At 43.8% G+C, this 20946-nt stretch overlaps 1 protein-coding gene across 1 annotated transcript in view; it reads right to left on the reverse strand.

Annotated features, from left to right (window-relative positions):
- Positions 1–1641: 1641 nt before the first annotated feature.
- The window catches only part of LOC117368582 (zinc finger protein 845-like), a 94553-nt gene continuing 75248 nt past the window's right edge, over positions 1642–20946 (reverse strand). Inside the window, exons 10-15 of the mRNA XM_033962312.1 lie at positions 17795–17908; positions 17560–17670; positions 10809–10937; positions 7362–7469; positions 3457–3564; positions 1642–3214 (exon numbers count right to left, since the gene is read on the reverse strand). Coding sequence (XP_033818203.1) covers positions 1707–3214; positions 3457–3564; positions 7362–7469; positions 10809–10937; positions 17560–17670; positions 17795–17908 — 2078 coding nt within the window. The 3' untranslated portion in view covers positions 1642–1706. The remainder of the gene's footprint in view (positions 3215–3456; positions 3565–7361; positions 7470–10808; positions 10938–17559; positions 17671–17794; positions 17909–20946) is intronic.

Raw genomic sequence — 20946 nt, forward strand, 5'->3', positions numbered from 1 at the left:
CTTAACCATTTTAGTCGCTCTTCTCTAGACCTTATGTTCTTCTTCATGTACGGCGACCAGTGCTGGACGCAGTATTCCAGGTGGGGGCATACCATGGCCCGGTACAGCAACATGATAACCTTCTCTGATCTGTTTGTGATCCCCTTCTTAATCATTCCTAGCATTCTGTTCACCCTTTTCATCGCCGCCACGCATTGCGCGGACGGCTTCATTGACTTGTCTACCAGTACTCCCAAATCTCTTTCCTGGGGGTCTCTCCGAGTACTGCACCGGTGCTTCGGTGTTGTCAATGAGCTCAACAGTCCTACCCTGAATTTTCAGGACTGTTGTATTATGTCCTACTTGTCCCAAAATAAAGTGGGATTGAATAAGAACGAAAGATTAGGTTCTTACACCTGCTAATCTTATTTCTTGTAAATCCACACTATATTCCAGGATCCTGCCCTATGTATGTCTGATTTGCTGTTCATCTGCCTGGAAATACTGGTAAGCTGGGTTTATGTTTTGGACTAGCCTTTAGAAGAGTGCCATCTGACTAGATATAGCACTATATTTGAGGGGTCCTGGGTTAGCACCCCCTTCTGACAGTGCAGGCTATTTCTCTCTACATCACTGTTTTGTAGTTCAGGTTCTAATTTGTGATAACCTGTTTTACAGTTTTCATTGTTGCTGTTTTGCATATGTTACTATGAGCATAATTAATTATTTGATGGGGAGCTCCCCGCTTCCCTCTGTCTCTTGTTTATTGTTTCTGTAGATGTTCCTGGATGATTGAAGACTGACTGAATTCTACTGGGCATGCTCCAGCATATGCTAGAAGATGGGAGGGGTTATGACTTCAATCATCTGAAGCTTTCTAAAGTGCCTGGCGGTCAAATATGCATAGAACTCACTGGTCCCGGAATAAAGTGTGGATTTACAAGAAAGAAGATTAGCACAGGTTAGAACCTAATCTTTTATTATTTGGACACCAGAAAAGAGAACATGTTTGGTGTTCACCAAATAAAGCATTCCAGGAAAAGAACCTCATACCAACTGTGAAGCATGGAGGTGGAAGTGTTGTGGTTTGGGGATCCTTTGCTGCAGCAGGACCTGGCCAACTCACCATTATAGAAACCACCATGAATTCTACCCTGTGTCAGAGGGTGCTTGAGGAACATGTGAGACCATCTGTAAGAAAATTAAAGCTGAAGCGGAACTGGACCCTGCAACACAACAATGACCCAAAACATACCTGTAAATCCACCAAGGACTGGCTGAAAACTAAGACATGGAGAGTCCTGAAGTGGCTGAGTCAAAACCCTGATCTTCAGCCCATTGAGATGCTGTAGGTTGATTTAAAATGGGCTGTACATGCCAGAAACCCCTCAAACCTCTCACAGCTGAAAGAATTCTGCATTGAGGAGTGGGCCAAACTTTCCTTAGACCGATATCAGAGATAGAAGAAGCGTCTCATTGCAGTTATTTCAGCCAAAGGGGGTAACACTAGTTATTAGAGTGTAGGGTATCCTAATTTATTCCTCAGTTAGAATATACATTTTGTGGATATCTTTTGTTTCAGTAAATCAGAGAAAATTTTTGTTGTTTACCTGCAATTACATCACTTTCTTTTCCAGAGATAAATTAAAAAAAAAAAAAGATTTGACATCGATATATGAACATTTGTTAAGAAAAAACTGAATAGTTCATGGGATGTCCTAATTATTTCACATGACTGTATATGATTTTTCTCCAATATGGATTCTTTTATGAGTTTTGAGGCTACCTGTATTACTGAAGGCTTTTCCACATTCAGAACACTTATATGGTTTTTCTCCCGTGTGGGTTCTTTTATGAGCTATGAGGGTACCTGTATTATTGAACAATTTTCCACATTCAGAACATTTATATGGTTTTTCTCCTGTGTGGATTCTTTTATGAGTTATGAAGCTACCTGCATTTCTGAAGGATTTTCCACATTCTGAACATTTGTATGGCTTTTCTCCTGTGTGGATTCTTAGATGAATTCCAAGATTATTTTTTCGATTGAAACTTTTATCACATTCTGAACATTTGTATGGTTTTTCTCCTGTGTGGATTCTTTCATGAATTCTGAGATTATTTTTTCGATTGAAACTTCTATTACATTCTGAACATTTATATGGTTTTTCTCCTGTGTGGATTCTTTCATGAGTTCTGAGGCTATCTGTATTATTGAAGGATTTTCCACATTCAGAACATTTATATGTATTTTCTCCAATATGAATTCTTTTATGAGTTCTGAGACTGCTTGTTTTATTGAAGGATCTTCCACATTCAGAACACTGATATGGTTTTTCTCCTGTGTGGATTCTTTTATGAAGTCCGAGTTTATATTTAGAATTGAAGCTTTTACCACATTCAGAACACTGATGTGGTTTTTCTCCAGAATGCATTCGTTTATGAGTTAATAAGCTACCTGTATTATTGAAGGATTTTCCACATTCAGAACAGGTATATGGTTTTTCTCCTGTGTGGATTCTTGTATGAGTTATGAGGGTACCTGTATTACTGAAGGATTTTCCACATTCAGAACATGTATATGGTTTTTCTCCTGTGTGGATTCTTTTATGAGTTCTCAGGGTGCTTGTATAACTGAAGGATTTTCCACATTCTGAACATTTATATTGGTTTTCTCCTCTATGGACTCTTTTATGAGTTTCGAGGTCATCTTTATTATTGAAGGATTTTCCACATTTAGAACATTTATGTGATTTTTCTCCAATATGGATTCTTTTATGAGTTCTGAGGCTACTTGTTTTATTGAAGGATCTTCCACATTCAGAACACTGATATGGTCTTTCGCCTGTGTGGGTTCTTTTATGATGTTCAAGATTATATTTAGAATGGAAGCGTTTATCACATTCAGAACATTGATGTTTTTTTACTCCAGAGTGGAGTCGTTTATGAGCTAATAAGCTGCCTGTATTATTGAAGGATTTTCCACATTCAGAACATTTATATGGTTTTTCTCCTGTGTGGATTCTTTCATGATCTTTGAGATTATCTTTTCGAGTGAAACTTTTACCACATTCTGAACATTTATGTCGTTTTTCACGAGTGTGGATTCTTACACTACTAATACCTCCTACATTATCAGCTGAAGAATCCGGGCTGTCTCTGGAAGGGTCTTTGTGTGTGCATTCCTCCCTCTGCCCATCACAAACTTTCATTCTCTTATCCCCAAATTCATCATCTGTCGGGTAAAAATGAAAGCATATACAGCTATCAGTAACACATATAAACAAATATCCCCACAGAAGTCTTTAAAGCCATTTGTTTATAGACAGGTGAATAATCTCATTTGCTGGTTCTGAACATCTCATCCTCCCCTCCAGTCTCTGCAATTATTCCCTTTACTCTGATTACATTCACTAACCAAAATCTCTATGTGAAAATTTAGAAATACTTCACAGCACAAAGCAATTCTTGGCTCACCACTCTTGGTATCTGCATCCTCCTCTCCTCCCTCCAGCTGGTCACTGGGAGGATCCTCTTCCATTTTCACTATCTCTTCTGTGAGGTCAGCAGGGTACCTTTGGCTGCCTGTACGGAAAAAAAAACCTTCAGATTTATAAGAAAGCTTAAGACCTAAGAAAGGGAAATCTTTGCTAAAACTGAGATGATGGGACTTTTATGACCTCTGAAAATGTAAGTATCCTGGTGGAAGGAGTTTAGGATTCTGAGTATTTCATAAAATGCCTCCATTCTTTCCATTTATGCCATGTTGACTCATTCTGCCTCACTCACACCCTCTACTGCTATCAGTGTGGTTCTTCGTATATCCTTCCTTCCTCATTCCTTCTGTTGATCCCAGTGGGGGCTGTCCTTCCTCCAGCCTCTTTCAGGAAGACCATCCTGCCTGCCTCTTTCCAACTGGCAGCATTGTGTGATTCACAGAGAACAAAACCTTCAAGCTGCTGAGGAAGTGGAAGGAAGGTTTAGCATCCTAGATCAGCAGAGAGAGAGAGAGAGGACAGAAACAGAAAGATGCAAAAACTCATAAAGGTGCAGAAAGAAAAGTAAGGGAAGGGCCAAACAGATATGGGGAAATGGTGAGGGAGAATAAGAGAAAGATAAGAACAGAAAAGCAAAGAAAAGGCAGATCAGATAACATAAGGGAAATATGGGAAACAGAACAAACACATTATCCACACAACTGAGGTTGGAAGCAGGAACTCTGTTAAAAGCACATCCTTCTCTCTGTGCATGGTCCAGAGCAGCTGTCTTCTTTGTAGGAAAGTTTGTGTTACCTCAAGGAACTGAAAGGGGCTATAGCTGAACTGCTTCAACTAATAGCTGATCTGTCGATCAAATCGGGAAGGATTCCGGAAGACTGGAAAGTGGCGAATGTTACACCAATCTTCAAGAAAGATTCAAGGGGAGACCTGGGACTTTGGTACCGGGAAAGATTGTAGAGGTGCTGATAAAGGACCACATCATTGACCACCTTGACGGACACAATCTGATGAGGACTAGCCAGCACGGCTTCAGGAAAGGAAGATCTTGCTTGATGAACTTTCTGCACTTCTTTGAGGGAGTAAACAGGCAGATAGACAAGGGTAACCTGATCAACACTGTATATCTGGATTTTCAGAAGGCATTCAACAAGGTTCTGCATGAACGACTACTTTGAAAAATTGTGAGCCATGGAGGGTGAAATACTTACGTGGATTAAAAACTGGCTGGCGGATAGGAAACAGAGAGTGGGGGTAAATGGACAATAGTCGGACTGGAAAAGCATCACAAGTGGGGTGCCGCAGGATTCGGTGCTTGGACCTGTGCTCTTCAACATATTTATAAACGACCTGGAAATTGGCATGACGAGTGAGGTGATTAAATTTGCAGACAATACGAAGTTATTCAGAGTAGTGAAAACGCGGGAGGAATGCGAAGACCTGCAACATGACATAAACACGCTTAAAGAAATGGGCTGCGACGTGGCAAATAAGGTTCAACGTGGATAAGTGTAAGGTGATGCATGTCGGTAACAAAAATCTTATACACGAATACAGGATGTCTGGTGCAATACTTGGAGAGACCCCCATGAAAGAGACTTGGGAGTACTTGAATGTTTCAATCATGTCCCCTCTCAGTCTCCTCTTTTCAAGGGAGAAGAGGCCCAGTTTCTCCAATCTCTCACTGTACGGCAATTCCTCTAACCCCTTAACCATTTTAGTCGCTCTTCTCTGGACCCTTTCGAGTAGTACCGTGTCCTTCTTCATGTACGGCGACCAGTGCTGGATGCAGTATTCCAAGTGAGGGCGTACCATGGCCCGGTACAGCGGCATGATAACCTTCTACGATCTGTTCGTTATCCCCTTCTTAATCATTCCTAGCATTGTGCGGACAGCTTCATCAACTTGTCGACCAGTACTCCCAAGACTCTTTCTTGGGGGGTCTCTCCAAGTTCCGCCCTGGACATCTTGTATTTGTGTATGGGATTTTTGATACCGACATGCGTTACCTTACACTTATCCATGATGAACCTCATTTGCCATGTCGCTGCCCATTTCTCGAGCATGGTTATGTCGCGTTGCAGATCTTCACAATCCCCTTGCATCTTCACTTATCTGAATAACTTCGTATCATCTGCAAATTTAATCACCTCACTCGTTGTACCCATTTCCAGATCATTTATGAATATGTTGAAGAGCACGGGTCCAAGCACCAAGCCCTGCGGCACATGTTTTTAAAGTGCTCAGATGGATACAAGAACTGGGTCTCAAAGCTGGCTACATATAGGCATGCTATGGAAGGGGCCATTTTAGCCCCCATAGCCATGCCTTTTATTTGTACATAGAATTCATGACCGAACTGGAAATAATTTTTGCTCAAAGCTATTTGTGCTAGTTGAATCAGAAGTTCCATTCTATTGTTGGACAAGTCCATGGTTTCCAAGTGAGTTCTTATAATTGAAATTGCCGCTGTTTGGGGAACATTAGTGTATAACGCTGTTATGTCTAATGTAAGTAACGCAGCATGTGGGGGAACTTCCCGGATCTGTTCCAAAAGATTTATCATGTCAGTAGTGTCTTTGACATATGATGTAATTAAGAGTCAATAAATTCAGAAAGAGGTTCTAAGACTGAACCGATCCCTGAGACTATGGGTCTCCCAGGAGGGTTTACCAATGATTTATGTATTTTGGGAACCAAGTAGATGACTGGAATCCTTGGATGTTTCCTCATAAGATATTTAAATTCACTAACAGAGATAGAGCCAGCTTCCAGGCCTGTACAAGGATATTAGAAATAGCGTCCACTAGATCGTTGGTGGGATCATTGTCAAGAAGATGGTAATATGCCGTATCAGATAATTGTCGTCGGACTTCATGGAGTGTCTAAAACAACTATACCTCCGCCTTTATAGGCTGGAAAAATAATTATAGAGGGGTCCCGAGCCAAACGTTTGAGAACTTATCTTTGATCCTGAGTGAGATTAGAACGTGTTCTTAAACGTTGAGATTCCATGTGTTGGATGTCTCTTTCCACTAGTTGTTGAAAACCTTTAATATGCGAGTCAGTGAGTCCCGGAGGACACCACGAAGATGGCGTTCTCAAAGTATTAGCAGGGGCAACTGATACATCTTTGAAAAAGTAGTGTAATTTACACTTTCTAATGAATTTGTATAGTGAAATTTGTGTATCACTAGCTTCATAATGAGTAGATAGTACAAAAGAGAGTCCTTTGCTTAAAACTGAACATTCAATGTAAGTTAAAGGTCTGCTAGTCTGCGTTGCCTTTATAGTGATTTAACACAGTCATTTTCTTTAGAATGTTATACAACTATGAAGGTGTGACATTTATGTTTTTCTCTTTTTTAATAGAATGTAAGATTACTCACCTCACCTCAATTGCACTATCACCAGTTCTTTGGCATTCGAGTTGTTCAGACCTAACTTTGGGTTCCTTGAAAAAGAACTTCGAAACACGGTCCATGTCGGGACCTGTTGCAAACTTTTAAGAGCTAAGTGGGAATTTCTTCCCCTCTTTTCTTTTGCCATTGAAAACATTTTTTTTACTTCTGAATAGCACATTTATCAGCACTCTTTTCAAAAACTCCATACACAGTGATTGGGCGGTGGGTTCGGCTATAGGAGCTTTGGCTCCTGGCCGAATTACACAATTCTGAGTGTATATGAAAAGAACTATAAGCTCTATACATATATATATATATATAATTCACTTAATAATTCTTATTTTAGGAGTCTTATACAGCATTGATATACAGAAAAACAATGCAACAAATTGAAGAGAATAGTATTTACATCTAAGTGAAAATTTAGAAACACTCCACAGCCCCTAGCAAGGATTTGATTATAAAGGAATTCTTGGCTCACCGCTCTTGGTATCAGGATCCTCCTCTCCTCCCTCCAGGTGGCCACTGTCGGGATCCTTTTTCGTTTTCAAAATCTCTATGGTATTCTCAGCAGTGTAACTTTGGCTGCCTGGAAAAAGAATGGAAAAATAACTTCAGGTTTGAAGGAGAGCTTAGAACCTAAGAAAAGCAATATTTTTCTAATACCGAGATGATGAGAATATTATGAGCTCTGAAAATTCAAGTGTCCTGATGGAAGAAGTTGAGGAACCTCTGCTGCTCTGAAAACAAACCATGACATTTAACACAGAGTCCAACAATATTATGGCAATGAAAACTACAGCAGAATATGGCGTTTGATGAGTTGGATATAGTGGTGATAACGGAGACGTGGTGAGATGTAGTTTTACTGGGCTATAATCTACAGGGTAGGAAGAAAAAGCAATGTTACTTACCGTAACAGTTGTTATCCAGGGACAGCAGGCAGCTATTCTCACTAGCGGGTGATGTCATCTGACAGAGCCCTGATACGGACGTCTCACAAGCATATTTTGCTTGAAGAAACTCAGAAGTTTCAAGATGTCCGCACCGCGCATGCGCCAGTGCCTTCCCGCCCGATGGTCCGGGCGTGTCTCCTCAGTTCAGGTAGCTAGCAGAGAAGCCAACCCAGGGGAGGTGGGTGGGACGTGAGAATAGCTGCCTGCTGTCCCTGGATAACACCTGTTTCTGTAAGTAAATGTGCTTTCTCCAGAGACAAGCAGGGGTAATGCAGCCACGCTTGCTGGTAAAGTCCTTTGACTGAGCCTGCATGCGAAAGTTCTCCCCTAGAGCCAGTAAAAACTTATTTTTTTCTACTGAGCATGTGCGGATTACCTTGCCTCTGAGATTCCGCCTTCCAACTGTCAAGTTTTTTCTTTGACCGTTGGTCGTGCAGGTTGTGGCTCTCTCCTCGCCTCTTCAGTCAAAAACAAAAAACACTCCGCCTTGGTAGAGTTATCTATCATAGTGACTAAAACAATAAAAGAAACTAGTCTCTCTCTCAACCCCCTTCCCCCCCCCCGCGGTTTTCAACTCTTCTTTGTTCCTGTCAAGAAGATTTCTGTCTTCGCTGTGTGTAAAGCTGAGCGCCAGCAATTTCTTCAAATCCAGCAGTCACTAGGACCACGAAGACGCTCAGCATGGAGGGAACAGCCCCGATGTCAGTGTCTCAATTATCGGCGGCAGGAAAATCTCCAGCCACGAAGAAATCATCCTCGGTCCGGGCAGGGAACTCGCAGGCCACAAAGAACTCATCCACGGCTCCTCCCCCTCAGGGCCCAGGTAAGGTACCGCCGGGGAAGGAAAGCCAGACGATGCCGCTGCAGTTGCCATTCAATAAAAATCACACGGCACAAGCAGCCAACGGGGGAAAGTTGAAACCGGCTTCAGGGACATGCCAGACACCTCCCCCGCTGGCTCCATTGAAGGCAGCGCGAGGCCATCATAAGCAGCAGCCCGCACCTGCCTTGACATTCCAGCTCTTACAGGAGAGGCCTCCTGCGGCACTGGTTCTGCCTCGCAGTCCTCCTTTCAGACAGCGTTGGATACTGCAGGTACCTCTATTTGCATGCACTCCTTTCATTGTATGCTAATAGATCTCATGCAAATTCATTGGGGAAATCCTGAAAACCCGACTGGATTGCGGCCCTCGAGGACCGACTTTGACACCTGTGCTCTAGATGATGAGGACAGCATTGTCTGGAACAGAATTGAGGCAGTTTGTGATTGGGGGGGGGATGCAAATAGAGAGTCTTCCAAAAAGAGAATATCTGACGCAAGACAGTAGAGTTGAGTGTCCACTCGTGTGGCAGCAGAAATCTGCTGAGTTTGTCGGCAAGAGTATTATATGCTCCTTGAACATAGACAGCTTTCAGAAATATGTTTCGAGCCATTACCCAGGTCCAAATCTTCTTATACCTCCTTGCTTGTTCAGGCAATACATCACAACTTGATTTTCCATGCGTACCAGAAGGACTTGATTGGATACAGTGTGTTAAAGTCTTCACAGCATTTCAAATCACTCTAAGTTCCAAGAGGTTTACGTGGAGGTTTTAAATTTTTAATACTGTAACCCGGCCAGATACCTGTGATGGTCTGTATACCAAATTACAAATAAACTTGAAAATTTGGAGCTTCTGCTCTTGAGCAGACAAGTGACCTTGTGTGTGAAGACCATCCAGGTGAGCTCCCCAAGCATACTTGGACGAGTCTGTGGACAGAACTTTCCGATGTGGATGCATTTGAAACAGCAGCCCTTTGGAAAGATTTGACAAATTCATCCACCACTGATGAGACTGACGAAGCGAAGAAGTGACTGTGAGAAAGGGTCCAGAGCTTAAGACCATTAAGATGCCAGGGACCGCTGAGCTGTTCTGAAATGAAGACTCGCAAAGGGAGTAACATGGACTTTAACATAGTAACAAAGTAGATGACGGCAGATAAAGACCCCAAATGGTCCATCCAGTCTGCCCAACCTGATTCAATTTAAATTTTTTCTTCTTAGCTATTTCTGGGCAAGAATCCAAAGCTCTACCCAGTACTGTGCTTGGGTTCCAACTGCCGAAATCTCCATTAAAACCTACTCCAGCCATCGAAGCCCTCCCCAGCCCATCCTCCCCCAAACGGCCATACACAGACACAGACCATGCAAGTCTGCCCAGTACTGGCCTTAGTTCAATATTTCATATTATTTTCTGATTCTAGATCCTCTGTGTTCATCCCACGCTACTTTGAACTCAGTCACCGTTTTCCTCTCCACCACCTCTCTCAGTCTGGGTGGGTTTCAGGGGTGGGGTGTTTGGGAGTGGTGTTCTGGCAGGAGGGATTGGGAGGTTAGCAGGGGTTGGCGGTAGGAGGGATTGGGCATTCCTCTATATGGGGACGTTAGTGGGGAGGGAGATACCGGCAAGAGGGATTGGGCATCTCTTTTGCCGGCTGATTTGCAGTGGGGTTCAGGGGTTCCCTTCCGTGGCTGCTCTCAGACGATCATGGCAGGGGAATTCCCCCCTCCCCCATCAACTGAGCAGCAGGAACTCCCCAAAGCCACAATTCTGTAACCGGCATGATTCCTAGCCACCTTTTATTTAGGCATCAGTAGGCGCTTCAGCCCTGCCTTTTCTGACCATTGGCAGGGTGCCTGACGCCTAAATTTAGGCGTTGGTTGTAGAATTTCCCCCTAATTGTGAATAGATAATGAAGGGAAGAGACAGACAGGAAAGTGAATGAAAGGCAAAAAGGCAGATCTAATAAAGAAAGGAGGAAAGTAGAAATAAGGGAGCTGGAGCAAACACATTAGCCTCATAAGAAAGGTTAGAAACAGGGGCAGTGATTATAGCACCTCATTCTAACAGTGCCTGGGCCAGAGGAGGCGTCTTTCTTGTAGAAAATATTTGCATTACCCTATTTCTCACTTGAATCTAAGTTACATCACCTGTTTCCTGCAGTTCCTCACATGTGCCTGTGGGGGTCAGATTTTCTCTTTCCTCGGGTTCCTGAGGCTCAGTCTTGAATCTCTCTTGCTCAAATCGGATTAAAATGTCAGGCGTGACATTATGGGAGCCTGTTATATGACAAAGATATTACGTTTATTTATTGGGATTTATTAACCACCCTTATGGAGAGATTCACCCAGCAGTTATAATTCAACACAAATTTACAATTTTATTAACAGCATAACAGTAGTAAAAAGAACAAATATAAATAAACATAAATACAACGAATGAGGTAAACTCAAAATCAGCAAAATGAAACTTAATAATAGGACTACCATGAAATTTAAAACATATAGTTATTGACAGCACTGAAATTCAAATAAGAGAGATATAATATGACTAGTGTTTAAGCCCGTTACATTAACAGGTGCTAGAATAGATTAGTCGGATCCAGTATGGCTATTCTTATGTCTTACCCCATTTCAAGCTCCCATTTCTCCTTTTATCTTTCCTATTTCCACCAACTTTAAAAATCTGTCCCCTTTCCGTCCTTCGCTTCCATAGAACTCCCTTTCCCCATCAACCTTTGCTTCTGCATCTTCACTTATTCTTCCAGCTCCTATCTTCAGCCCCTTTCTCTCACATGCCCCCTTTTTAGCCTCCAGCTTCAGTCCCAGTCCTTTTCTCTCACGTCCCCTTTTGTAGCCCCCTTCTCCCACCTCCCCCTTTTTTCATCCCCCAGCTCCCTTCTCTCACACATTCCCTTTTTATAGCACCCAACCCTAATCCCCTTCTCATACCTGCTCTTCCAGTCCTCAGTTCTAGCCCCAGTCTCCTTATCACACCTGTCTTCCTTTTCAGCCCCCAAATCCAGACCCCCCAGACCACTTCTCTCACAACTCACCTTTTGCAGTCCCAAGCTCCAGCCCTCGTCTCTGAACAGCCTCCTACATCAGGTCTCTTTTCCCAAGAACCCCCCTTTAAAGCTTCCTTCCCTAACATGTCCCCTTTTCTCAGCCCCAGCTCCAAACCCCTTCTCCCATCTTTTCCCTTTCAGCCTCCAGCCCCAGCCCCCTTTTCTCACATGTCCCTTTTGCAGCCTCCTTCTCACACATATCCCCTTTCTGCCCCAAGCCCCCTTCTCTTACGCATCCCCATTGTCAGCTCCCAGCTCCTTTCTCTAACATGTTCCCTTTTTACAAAACCGACCCCAGCTCCAGCCCCCTTTTCCCACCTACCCCTTTTTTTCAGCCCCTAGTTCCCTTCTCCTATTTGACCCTTTTTGCCTCTGAAGTGTGGCTTGGACCCAGGTCCAATGAAATCAGTTCCCATTCGCTCTGGAATACCGACAGCATATCGTGCGCTGAGACGCTTCCCTGCTCGGTGGTTCTATTGTACTGCGCATGCATTTTAATGAGGCACGGAGTTTCAATCATAGTGCACATGCGCTAACTAATGTATTATTATTATAGATGTCAGCATAACACTTAATAAGCACACATCACAACATTCAAATAACATAGATATGATGTTAAATGCTGTTCTATAATACAGCTTATCATAGCTAAAGGTCAAGTGCATGTTTTTGATGGGGACAAGATGGGTGGTATGGAGTCCACTGGGATAAACAGATGGGTGGCTAAACTCAAGGCAAGTTGTTTATACAGTTATACTAGATATAAGGAACTCTGGGAAAAACCGATCAGGAAAAGGACCTGGGTGTACTAATTGATAGGATCCTGAGGCTGTTGGTGCAATGTGCGGCGGCAGCAAAGAACGCAAATAGAATGCTAGGCATGATAAAGAAGGGAATCACGAGTAGATCAGAGTAAGTAATAATGCCGCTTTATAGAGCGATGGTCAGACCACACTTGGAATACTGCGTCCAGCACTGGTCTCCATACATAAAGAAGGATATAAAAATGCTTGAGAGGGTGCAGAGACGAGCAACGAAGCTAATAAAAGGTATGGAGAACTTGGAATTCAAGGAACGACTTAAGAGACTGGGATTGTTCTCCCTTGAGAAGAGGAGACTGCGAGGGGATATGATCGAGACTTTCAAAATACTGAAAGGAATCGACAAAATAGAGCAGGAAAAAAAAGTATTTACAATGTCCAATGTGACACGGACAAGAGGGCATGGACTAAAGCTGAGGGGGGACAAGTTCAGGACAAATATCAGGAAGTTCTGCTTCACACAACGAGTGGTGGACACCTGGAATGCTCTCCCAGAAGAGGTAATTGCGGAATCTACCATTCTAGGATTTAAGGGTAAGCTAGATGTACATCTCCTTATGAGTGGCATAAAGTGATACGGATAAGGGTAAACTAGATGCACATCTCCTTATGAGAAGCTTAGAGGGATATGGGGACTAAAACTATGCCAGGTGGAGGTAGAACTCGAAGTAGACCTCTGAAATACCTTTTTATTATAGGATGTTGAAAAAGAGTGCTATTATCAATTGGGTCCTGAAAGACTGCCAGGGCTGCAATGTGAGTACAGATGGAGTTATATGATAATCCCAGAGACTTTAAGAATGTGAGATATTTCAGAACCTGAGATGGAAGCTGGAGCTGGATCCAGTCGTCAAGGATGACACCATAGAGAATTTGGTGGAGTCCGCTCGAGACGCTAAGACAGGGGTGTCCAATGTCGGTCCTCGAGGGCCGCAATCCAGTCGGGTTTTCAGGATTTCCCCAATGAATATGCATTGAAAGCAGTGCATGCAAATAGATCTCATACATATTCATTGGGGAAATCCTGAAAACCCGACTGGATTGCGGCCCTCGAGGACCGACATTGGACACCCCTGCTAAGAGGATGCTCAGGACTTCCGGGGAAAACACCTCCTGTGAATTTATTGTGGGAGAAGCAACCAAGCCGCAAGATTTAGAGATTGAATATTGGGATGTAAAAGCTTCCCATCTTGCTGGGAGATGAGATCGGGAATGAGAGGTAACATGTATGGAGAATGGTACATGGTGTAACTGCCGACAGAATTCAACTTACCAGTCAAGATTCCTTCCCCTCCCTCCTAAGCTAAACACTTCCCCCACTCACAGTATATGACAATAAAATGATCAACACACTGGAGTTGTCAAACTTTCACCTGTCCCTCACCGCATCCAGGACAAAGAGTATGGAATCTCTTAGAGCAGGGGTGTCAAAGTCCCTCCTCGAGGGCCGCAATCCAGTCGGGTTTTTAGGATTTCCCCAATGAATATGCATGAGATCTATTAGCATACAATGAAAGCAGTGCATGCAAATAGATCTCATGCATATTCATTGGGGAAATCCTGAAAACCTGACTGGATTGCGGCCCTCGAGGAGGGACTTTGACACCTGTGTCTTAGAGAGAGGAAGAGATAAGGGTTACTGAGGATGGGCAAACTAGATGAGCCATTTGGCCTTTATCTGCCATCATGTTTCTATGTTAAGTGTGTTTAGCAATAGTCTCCTTCCTTCCATCTGGATTTGGCCACTCTTATTTCTCTCTCACTATTTGTGGAACAGCCCATTCAAGATTTTCCGGCATCAGCCTCAGTTCCCACTATCCTTGCCCACAGTAAAACCTCAACAGCCAGGTGTTGTTAGTTTTACCCTCTAGGTCATGGGTATCAACCTCAATCACCTAAGGGGCTGAAATCTAAAACACAGAATAAGTTGTGGGCCGAATGTAGTCTTAGTAGAAGTATAGATCCTTCCTCACCCTGAGACTCCATTCCACCGATCTACTTGGTTATTTTTACCTCACAGATGTTACCATACTTAATCCTAACTTCATTCAAAGTCATTCCAGCCATAGGCAGCAGAATGCTTTTTTGATTGGGGGGGGCCCGAAAGCTCCGCCCCAGACCCCACCCCCATAATAGAACTAATTGTAATACCATTTTTTCCATTCATTTTTCATATATACACACAATATATAATGGTTAACCTCTAAATTAAATTACGCAAAGCACACTGTATGCTTCTCAACATTCATTCCTACCAGAACACCTGGCCTTAGTCACACATGCAGAACACAGATAATCCCTATGCAAATGCATTTCTTCCTGAACCTTGCAAAATATGGACAGCAGATGTAAAATCTCAAAACTGACACAATTCAGTCATTAATTGAAGATAAAACCTTTGTTGTCTGGTAATTTTGTTTTTCAAACCATTTTTTTTCCCAGTGTCTGGTTGCATTTCCTTCTGTCTGTGCTCTTAACTGTGTATCCAGGACCACCTTATCAAATTGCTGTTTTTCTCTCCATAACTTTCTGCCATACATCCATCTTTAGCACTAACTATTAACATTCAACTTTCTTCCATTTTTCTTCTCAAAATCTATCTACTTTTCCATGTCTTCTCTTCCCATCTATCCATGTGTACCATCTCCTTTCTCTTTCTTCTCCCCTATTCCCATCTATCCATAAGAAGCATTTCTTATCTCTTCCCTGCCGCACCCATTACTGTGCACCATCTCCTCCCTCTGTCTCCCCTTCCCCTCCATACCTGTGCACTATCTCATCCCTCTCCCATGGTCAGACAACTCTGTCTTCCCCCTTCCCCCTCATATGGTCTGGCATCTTTCTCCTGTCCTTAACATAGCCTGGAATCTCTCTCCTCTCCCATGGTCTGGCATCTCTCTCTCCTTCCCTCCCTCTTCCCAAGGTCTAACATCTCTCTCTTTCTCTTCTCTCCTTTCTTCGATCTGTCATCTTTCCTTCCTGCAGTCTGACAACTCTCTCTACCCTCTTTCCCTTCCATTCCATGGTCTGGCATCTCTACTCCCCTCCCATTCCAGGGGTCTGACATCTCTCTCTTCCCTCCTTCCATCACCCTTCTCTGGAATCTGACATCTCTCCCTTGAACTTTGAGTCATCTCTTCCCCCTCCTCTCCACCACTATCGTGCCAACAATTCTCCCTCTTCCCCATGTATACCATCTCTCATTCCCTCCCATTCCACACACCTATGTTCAAGAATTTTCTTATTCTCTTCCCTCACCCACCAGCAGTATCTCTCTTTCCCTCCCTAACTCCCAGCCCATGCAACCTCTGTCCTTCCCAACCCCCCCCCTCCCTCTGCAGTCTGTGCAGCATGTCCTTCCTTCATTCCCAATCCCAGTCCTCCCCACTCAGCTGAATCCTACAGTATGACTTGTCCCCAGGTCCCAACTCTCCACCTACCACCTCCCCATTACATTACAATACATTTATAGCCTACAAAACCTTCCAGATCGATGTAGTTTACATAAGCAAGACACTGTACAAGACGTGTTCTTTCTGCAGCGTCCTGCCTACATTTCCAAAAATTATTGAAAACATCTTTGTTTGTATGATTTTTGGGAAACTAATGATTAAGGTATAAATTCTGTAATTTTCTTTCTGGGGCAGGCCGACGGCGGAAGGCTGGCTTCGTTGTGCCATCAGCTGCCTGAAGATTTTAAATTTCAATGGCAGGGAGGTGGTAGGTGGGGGGAGTCGGGACTCAAGTAAGTTGCTGGGGGGGTTTCACTAGTGTAGTGTCAGGCATACAGTCACCGCGGGCCGCATAAAACAGCCAGGCGGGCCTTGTGTTTGACACATGTGCTCTAGGTCAATGACTCATTTCAATGCCAGAGGGCCACTGGAAGCTCCCACAGACCCCTATGGTGTCCCCATGTCATAGTGCATTTTTATTTTAGAAACCCTGGGGGTCATTAGGAAGATGAAAGCCTGAAATCTCTCTGCAGGAGAGTGTCTGGCTTGGAGAGGTCTGAATGCTGCAGACGGAGCTCTGGGAGTCATAGTCAATCCAACGTCTCATCTTGGTTATTATCAGGAACACCCAAATGTGAGGATGCTATCAACACAAGTTCCTCCGTTCCCAGACCCCTGTCCCATATGGATGTCAGGAGGGGACAGAACCTGAGTGAGAACAAGCATACATTTCATTTCCCTCCATTTATTCCACACCTTAATGTAAAGTCCTCAGAGTTTGGGCCAAAATAAGACACTTACCGAAAGCATTTTCATCCCTAATCTTTTGCCTTCTCAGCCATTCCCCAATCTTATACCTCTTTTGAAACAGATCCTGATTCCCTTAACTTTCCTCACTTTTTCCTAATTACTGTTCTTTATCATCAGAAAAATTTCCTGCCCAAATTTGCCTCATGGCTCCATTGAATCTTAATTGTCCACTACCTCTTCTTGTACTGGGGTGTTGAGTATTTCTTATTATTGGGGAAAACATTGGGACATTCCCTTTAATAACTTTATTTTATAATCTTCCTTAACTGGTTTTTTGATCTTTTCATACTCTTTGGTTCATACTAAAAGTCTGTGTCAGTTCTCATTAACTTTAATGCAGACTTACAGTAAATTAACCAAAAAAAGTGAATGAACTGTGTTGCATGCAAACTCATACAAATCAATCCATTAATATTAAAATGCATTAATGTAAACTGCATTATGTACTATGATTTACACTAATCCACCGTCAATACAAAAACTCCATTCAAACTGCATCCTGTTCCCTCCATAACAGAAAAGGTTCTTCATCACCACCATTTCTTTTAACAATACAGATTTCTCAGCCCCATGAAATTAGGATGAAGGGTTTTGTAGGTCTGACCCATCTCTGTCAGTTGCCTCCTCCATCTCCAGGGCAGCCTACTCTATCCAAATTAGGGAAAAACAATGGGAAGAAGAGAGGAAGATGACCTTTTATCCCTCCAGCATTAAATTACGGAATGGTCCAGGCTGGAGGAATTTTACTTACTTGTCACAGGAGGGTGAATCTGTTCAGATGTCTCCAATTCAGGATCCATGAAGGGGATATCTTTCTCTTGCTTAACACTCAGTGAGAACACAGACGTTACAACAGGAAAGCCTGTGATAAGGAAACACATTTACAAGGATTCACCAAGGATATACATTTAAGTCTCCAAATATTTGATGTTCAGGACCCATCTCCCATGATATGAAAATACAGAGCCCTTTAAACATTTACTTACTGTTCATGGGGTCCTGTGGGTTTTCTTTTCCTTCCCACTCAAAGTGTTGAGTGAAATATTTATCGTCTTCCTTTTTAATCTTAACTATAACATCAGGATTAACAATTGAGTAACCTGTTAGTAAGCAGGAGAAAAATTACATTTAATTGTATATAGAAGACCTAGAAAGTACCATCTGTTTTGTGTTCTAAAGAAGTAGTTCGTGAAAAAGTGTATGTAGGGGTGTGTGGGTGGAGGAAGATTTGAGTATTTGTCTGATAAAACTTCAAGAGAAGAGGCAGCTACAATAAAAGATTAGGTTCTTACCTCTACTAATCTTCTTTTTTGCAAATCCACACTTTATTCTGGGTCTAGTGGGTTATTTCCTTCCACCCACCAGGGACTGTAGGAAGCCTCAAAACTTCAGAGGTTCCCCCCTCCTCCTCCCATACATACCTCCTCTGTGAGAATGCTCACCAGTCAGTCTGAAAGCAGCCAGGAACATCTGTAGAGGATAAAAATAAGAGAGAGAGGGGTACGGGGACAATCCCTGACAAGTAAGTATATTCTGCTCACAATTATAAATGCAAAACAGCAGGAAGGGAATATAATCAAATCAGGTAGGGAGAATGAGAGGGCACTCTCTAAAATTGAAAGGGGATAGATTCCATACAAACATAAGGAAGTTCTTCTTCACACAGAGAGTGATAGAAAATTGGAACGCTCTTCCGGAGTCTGTCATAGGGGAAAACACCCTCCAGGGATTCAAGACGAAGTTAGACAAGTTCCTGCTGAAGCAGAACGTACGCAGGTAGGGCTAGTCTCAGTTAGGGTGCTGGTCTTTGACCAGAGGACTGCCGCGTGAGCAGACTGCTGGACACGATGGACCACTGGTCTGACCTAGCAGCGGCAATTCTTATGTTCAGGATAACAAACATCAGTAACCTGAATGACAATAATAATGCTAGCCATACAAACAAAATGCACTGACGAAGAGGGCGCCCTTACTTGGCACCCCCCTGAGTGCTAACCCCATTCTGATGGCACTGTAATGAAAATTGGACAGAAATGCAGCTTACCAGCAAATCAGCAAATATAGGGTGGATTTCCGAAATAAAGTGTGGATTTCCAAGAAAGAAGATTAGCAGAGGTAAGAACCTAATCTTTCATTCTGGTACAATCCCACTTTACTCCGGACTAGTGGGACATAATAGGCCAGTCCCGAAAATTCAGGGTTGGACTGATGAGCCCGCTGCCAACACAGATGCACCAAAAGCAGCATCCTGCTTGGCTGCGAAATTGATCCTGTAAAATTTGGTGAATGTATGCAAGGAGGACCAGGTAGCGGCCTTGCAAATCTCATCCAGAGAAACAGCCGATGTCTCTGCCCAAGAGGAGGAAAACCCCTCTGGTTGAAGGAGCCCGGACCCCAAGGGGGGGGTCCTCTTTCCTACTGCCACATAAGCTGCGGAAATGGCTATGCGAATCCACCTGGAAATGGTAGCCATAGAAGCTGGCTTCCCTTTGCGGTCAATTCACGCCCAGACAAACAGGTGGTCAGAGAGGCGAAACTCGTTGGTGACCTCCAGTTACCACAATAAACTTCTGTGCATGGCAAAAGACCGTAACACCCAGTCCTGCTCCTGCGAACCAGAGGAAGCAAAAGCAGGAAGCTGGACTTCCTGATTCACATGGAAAGCAGAAACCACTTTCGGAAGAAAGGAAGGAACAGTACGCAGCATCACCGCGGAATCCATAATTTGCAAAAAAGGAACCTTGCAGGAGAGGGCCTGCAGCTCCGAAACCCTGCAGGCTGAGGTAACAGCCCCCAGGAAGACCGTCTTGAGCTTGAGATCCATCAGAGACACCTGCTCTAGAGGCTCATATGGAGTGCAAACAAAAGAGCGAAGAACCAGATTAAGGTTCCAGGTTGGACAGGGAAGGCACAGGGGAGGCCTGAGTTGTAAAGCTCCTCACAGAAAACAAACCACATCTGGATGGACTGCTAATTAGCCCCTCAAGGAATGAGGGCCCATACACAAAAGCCCATCAATCTATACCCGGAGCTAAGCTATTGTTAGACCTTTCTTTAAGCCATCTTTCAGAAACTCCAGGACCCGAGGAATCAATGGAAAAGAAGGGTCCACCTGTCTCAGGGCACACAAGGCGTGGTAACACCTCCAAGCCTTCACATAGGCCGTAACATCACTGCTGAAGAATAGCTCCGACTAGTCGAGCCCAAAAGCCATGCCGTAAGTCCAAAGTGGTCTGGATCTTGCATCGCAATCGGACCCTGTGTGAGAAGGCGAGAATGACAAGGGAGCCTGAATCCACAAACCTGCTGGAGCCAAACCAAGTTGGCATACCACGGCTGCCTCGGGTGCCTTGTGGGCCACTATACACCTTTACAGACATCCATCATGGGCCACGGAGGGAAGACGTAAAGAAGACCCTCCTGGGGAAGGGCTGAACCAGAGCGCCCAGGCTTTCACTTCTGGCCTCTCACCGATCACTGATCACCGATCACAGCTTACTTGTTGACCGCAGTTGCCATGAGGTTGAACATGGGACACCCCCAATAATCCACTATGCAAACAAATGCTCTTCGAGAGAGTAACCACTCTTCAGGGTCCAGCGTCTGATGACTGAGAAAGTCTGCTTGGATATCCACCAAAAGAGCAGCTGAGCCTCCACACTCAGAGAGGGACTCTTCATGCCCCCCTGATAATTGAAGGAAGCCACTACCATGACATTGTTTTATTTTGTATGTTAATATGTAACTCACCCTGGATAAGGGCAGTGAGAAATAAACAAACATTGTCTGAGAACACACGGACAGCTTGATGACGGAGGCAACTCTCAAAGAGAAGGGCCAGCCAAATTGCCCGCAGTTCTAGATGATTGATTGACCACTTGCACTCTGAGGGCACCCACCGACCCTGAACAGGTACAGACATGCACACAGCACTCCATCCTTTGAGACTCGCATTTTCGACAAGATCACCCAGTCCAAGACCCGGAGTGGAAGACTCTGGGACAATGAGAGAGGACACAACTACCAAGCTATACCGTTGTGCGTCATTGTCGTCAAGGGCAGGGGTGCATGTAATGGGTCCCATTGATGATTCCAGTGTGGAAGCAGGGCGACCTGTAGTGGATGCAGGCAGGCTCTG

This window comes from Geotrypetes seraphini, chromosome 10 (assembly GCF_902459505.1).
Source record: "Geotrypetes seraphini chromosome 10, aGeoSer1.1, whole genome shotgun sequence".
In the NCBI taxonomy this organism is placed as follows: domain Eukaryota; kingdom Metazoa; phylum Chordata; class Amphibia; order Gymnophiona; family Dermophiidae; genus Geotrypetes; species Geotrypetes seraphini.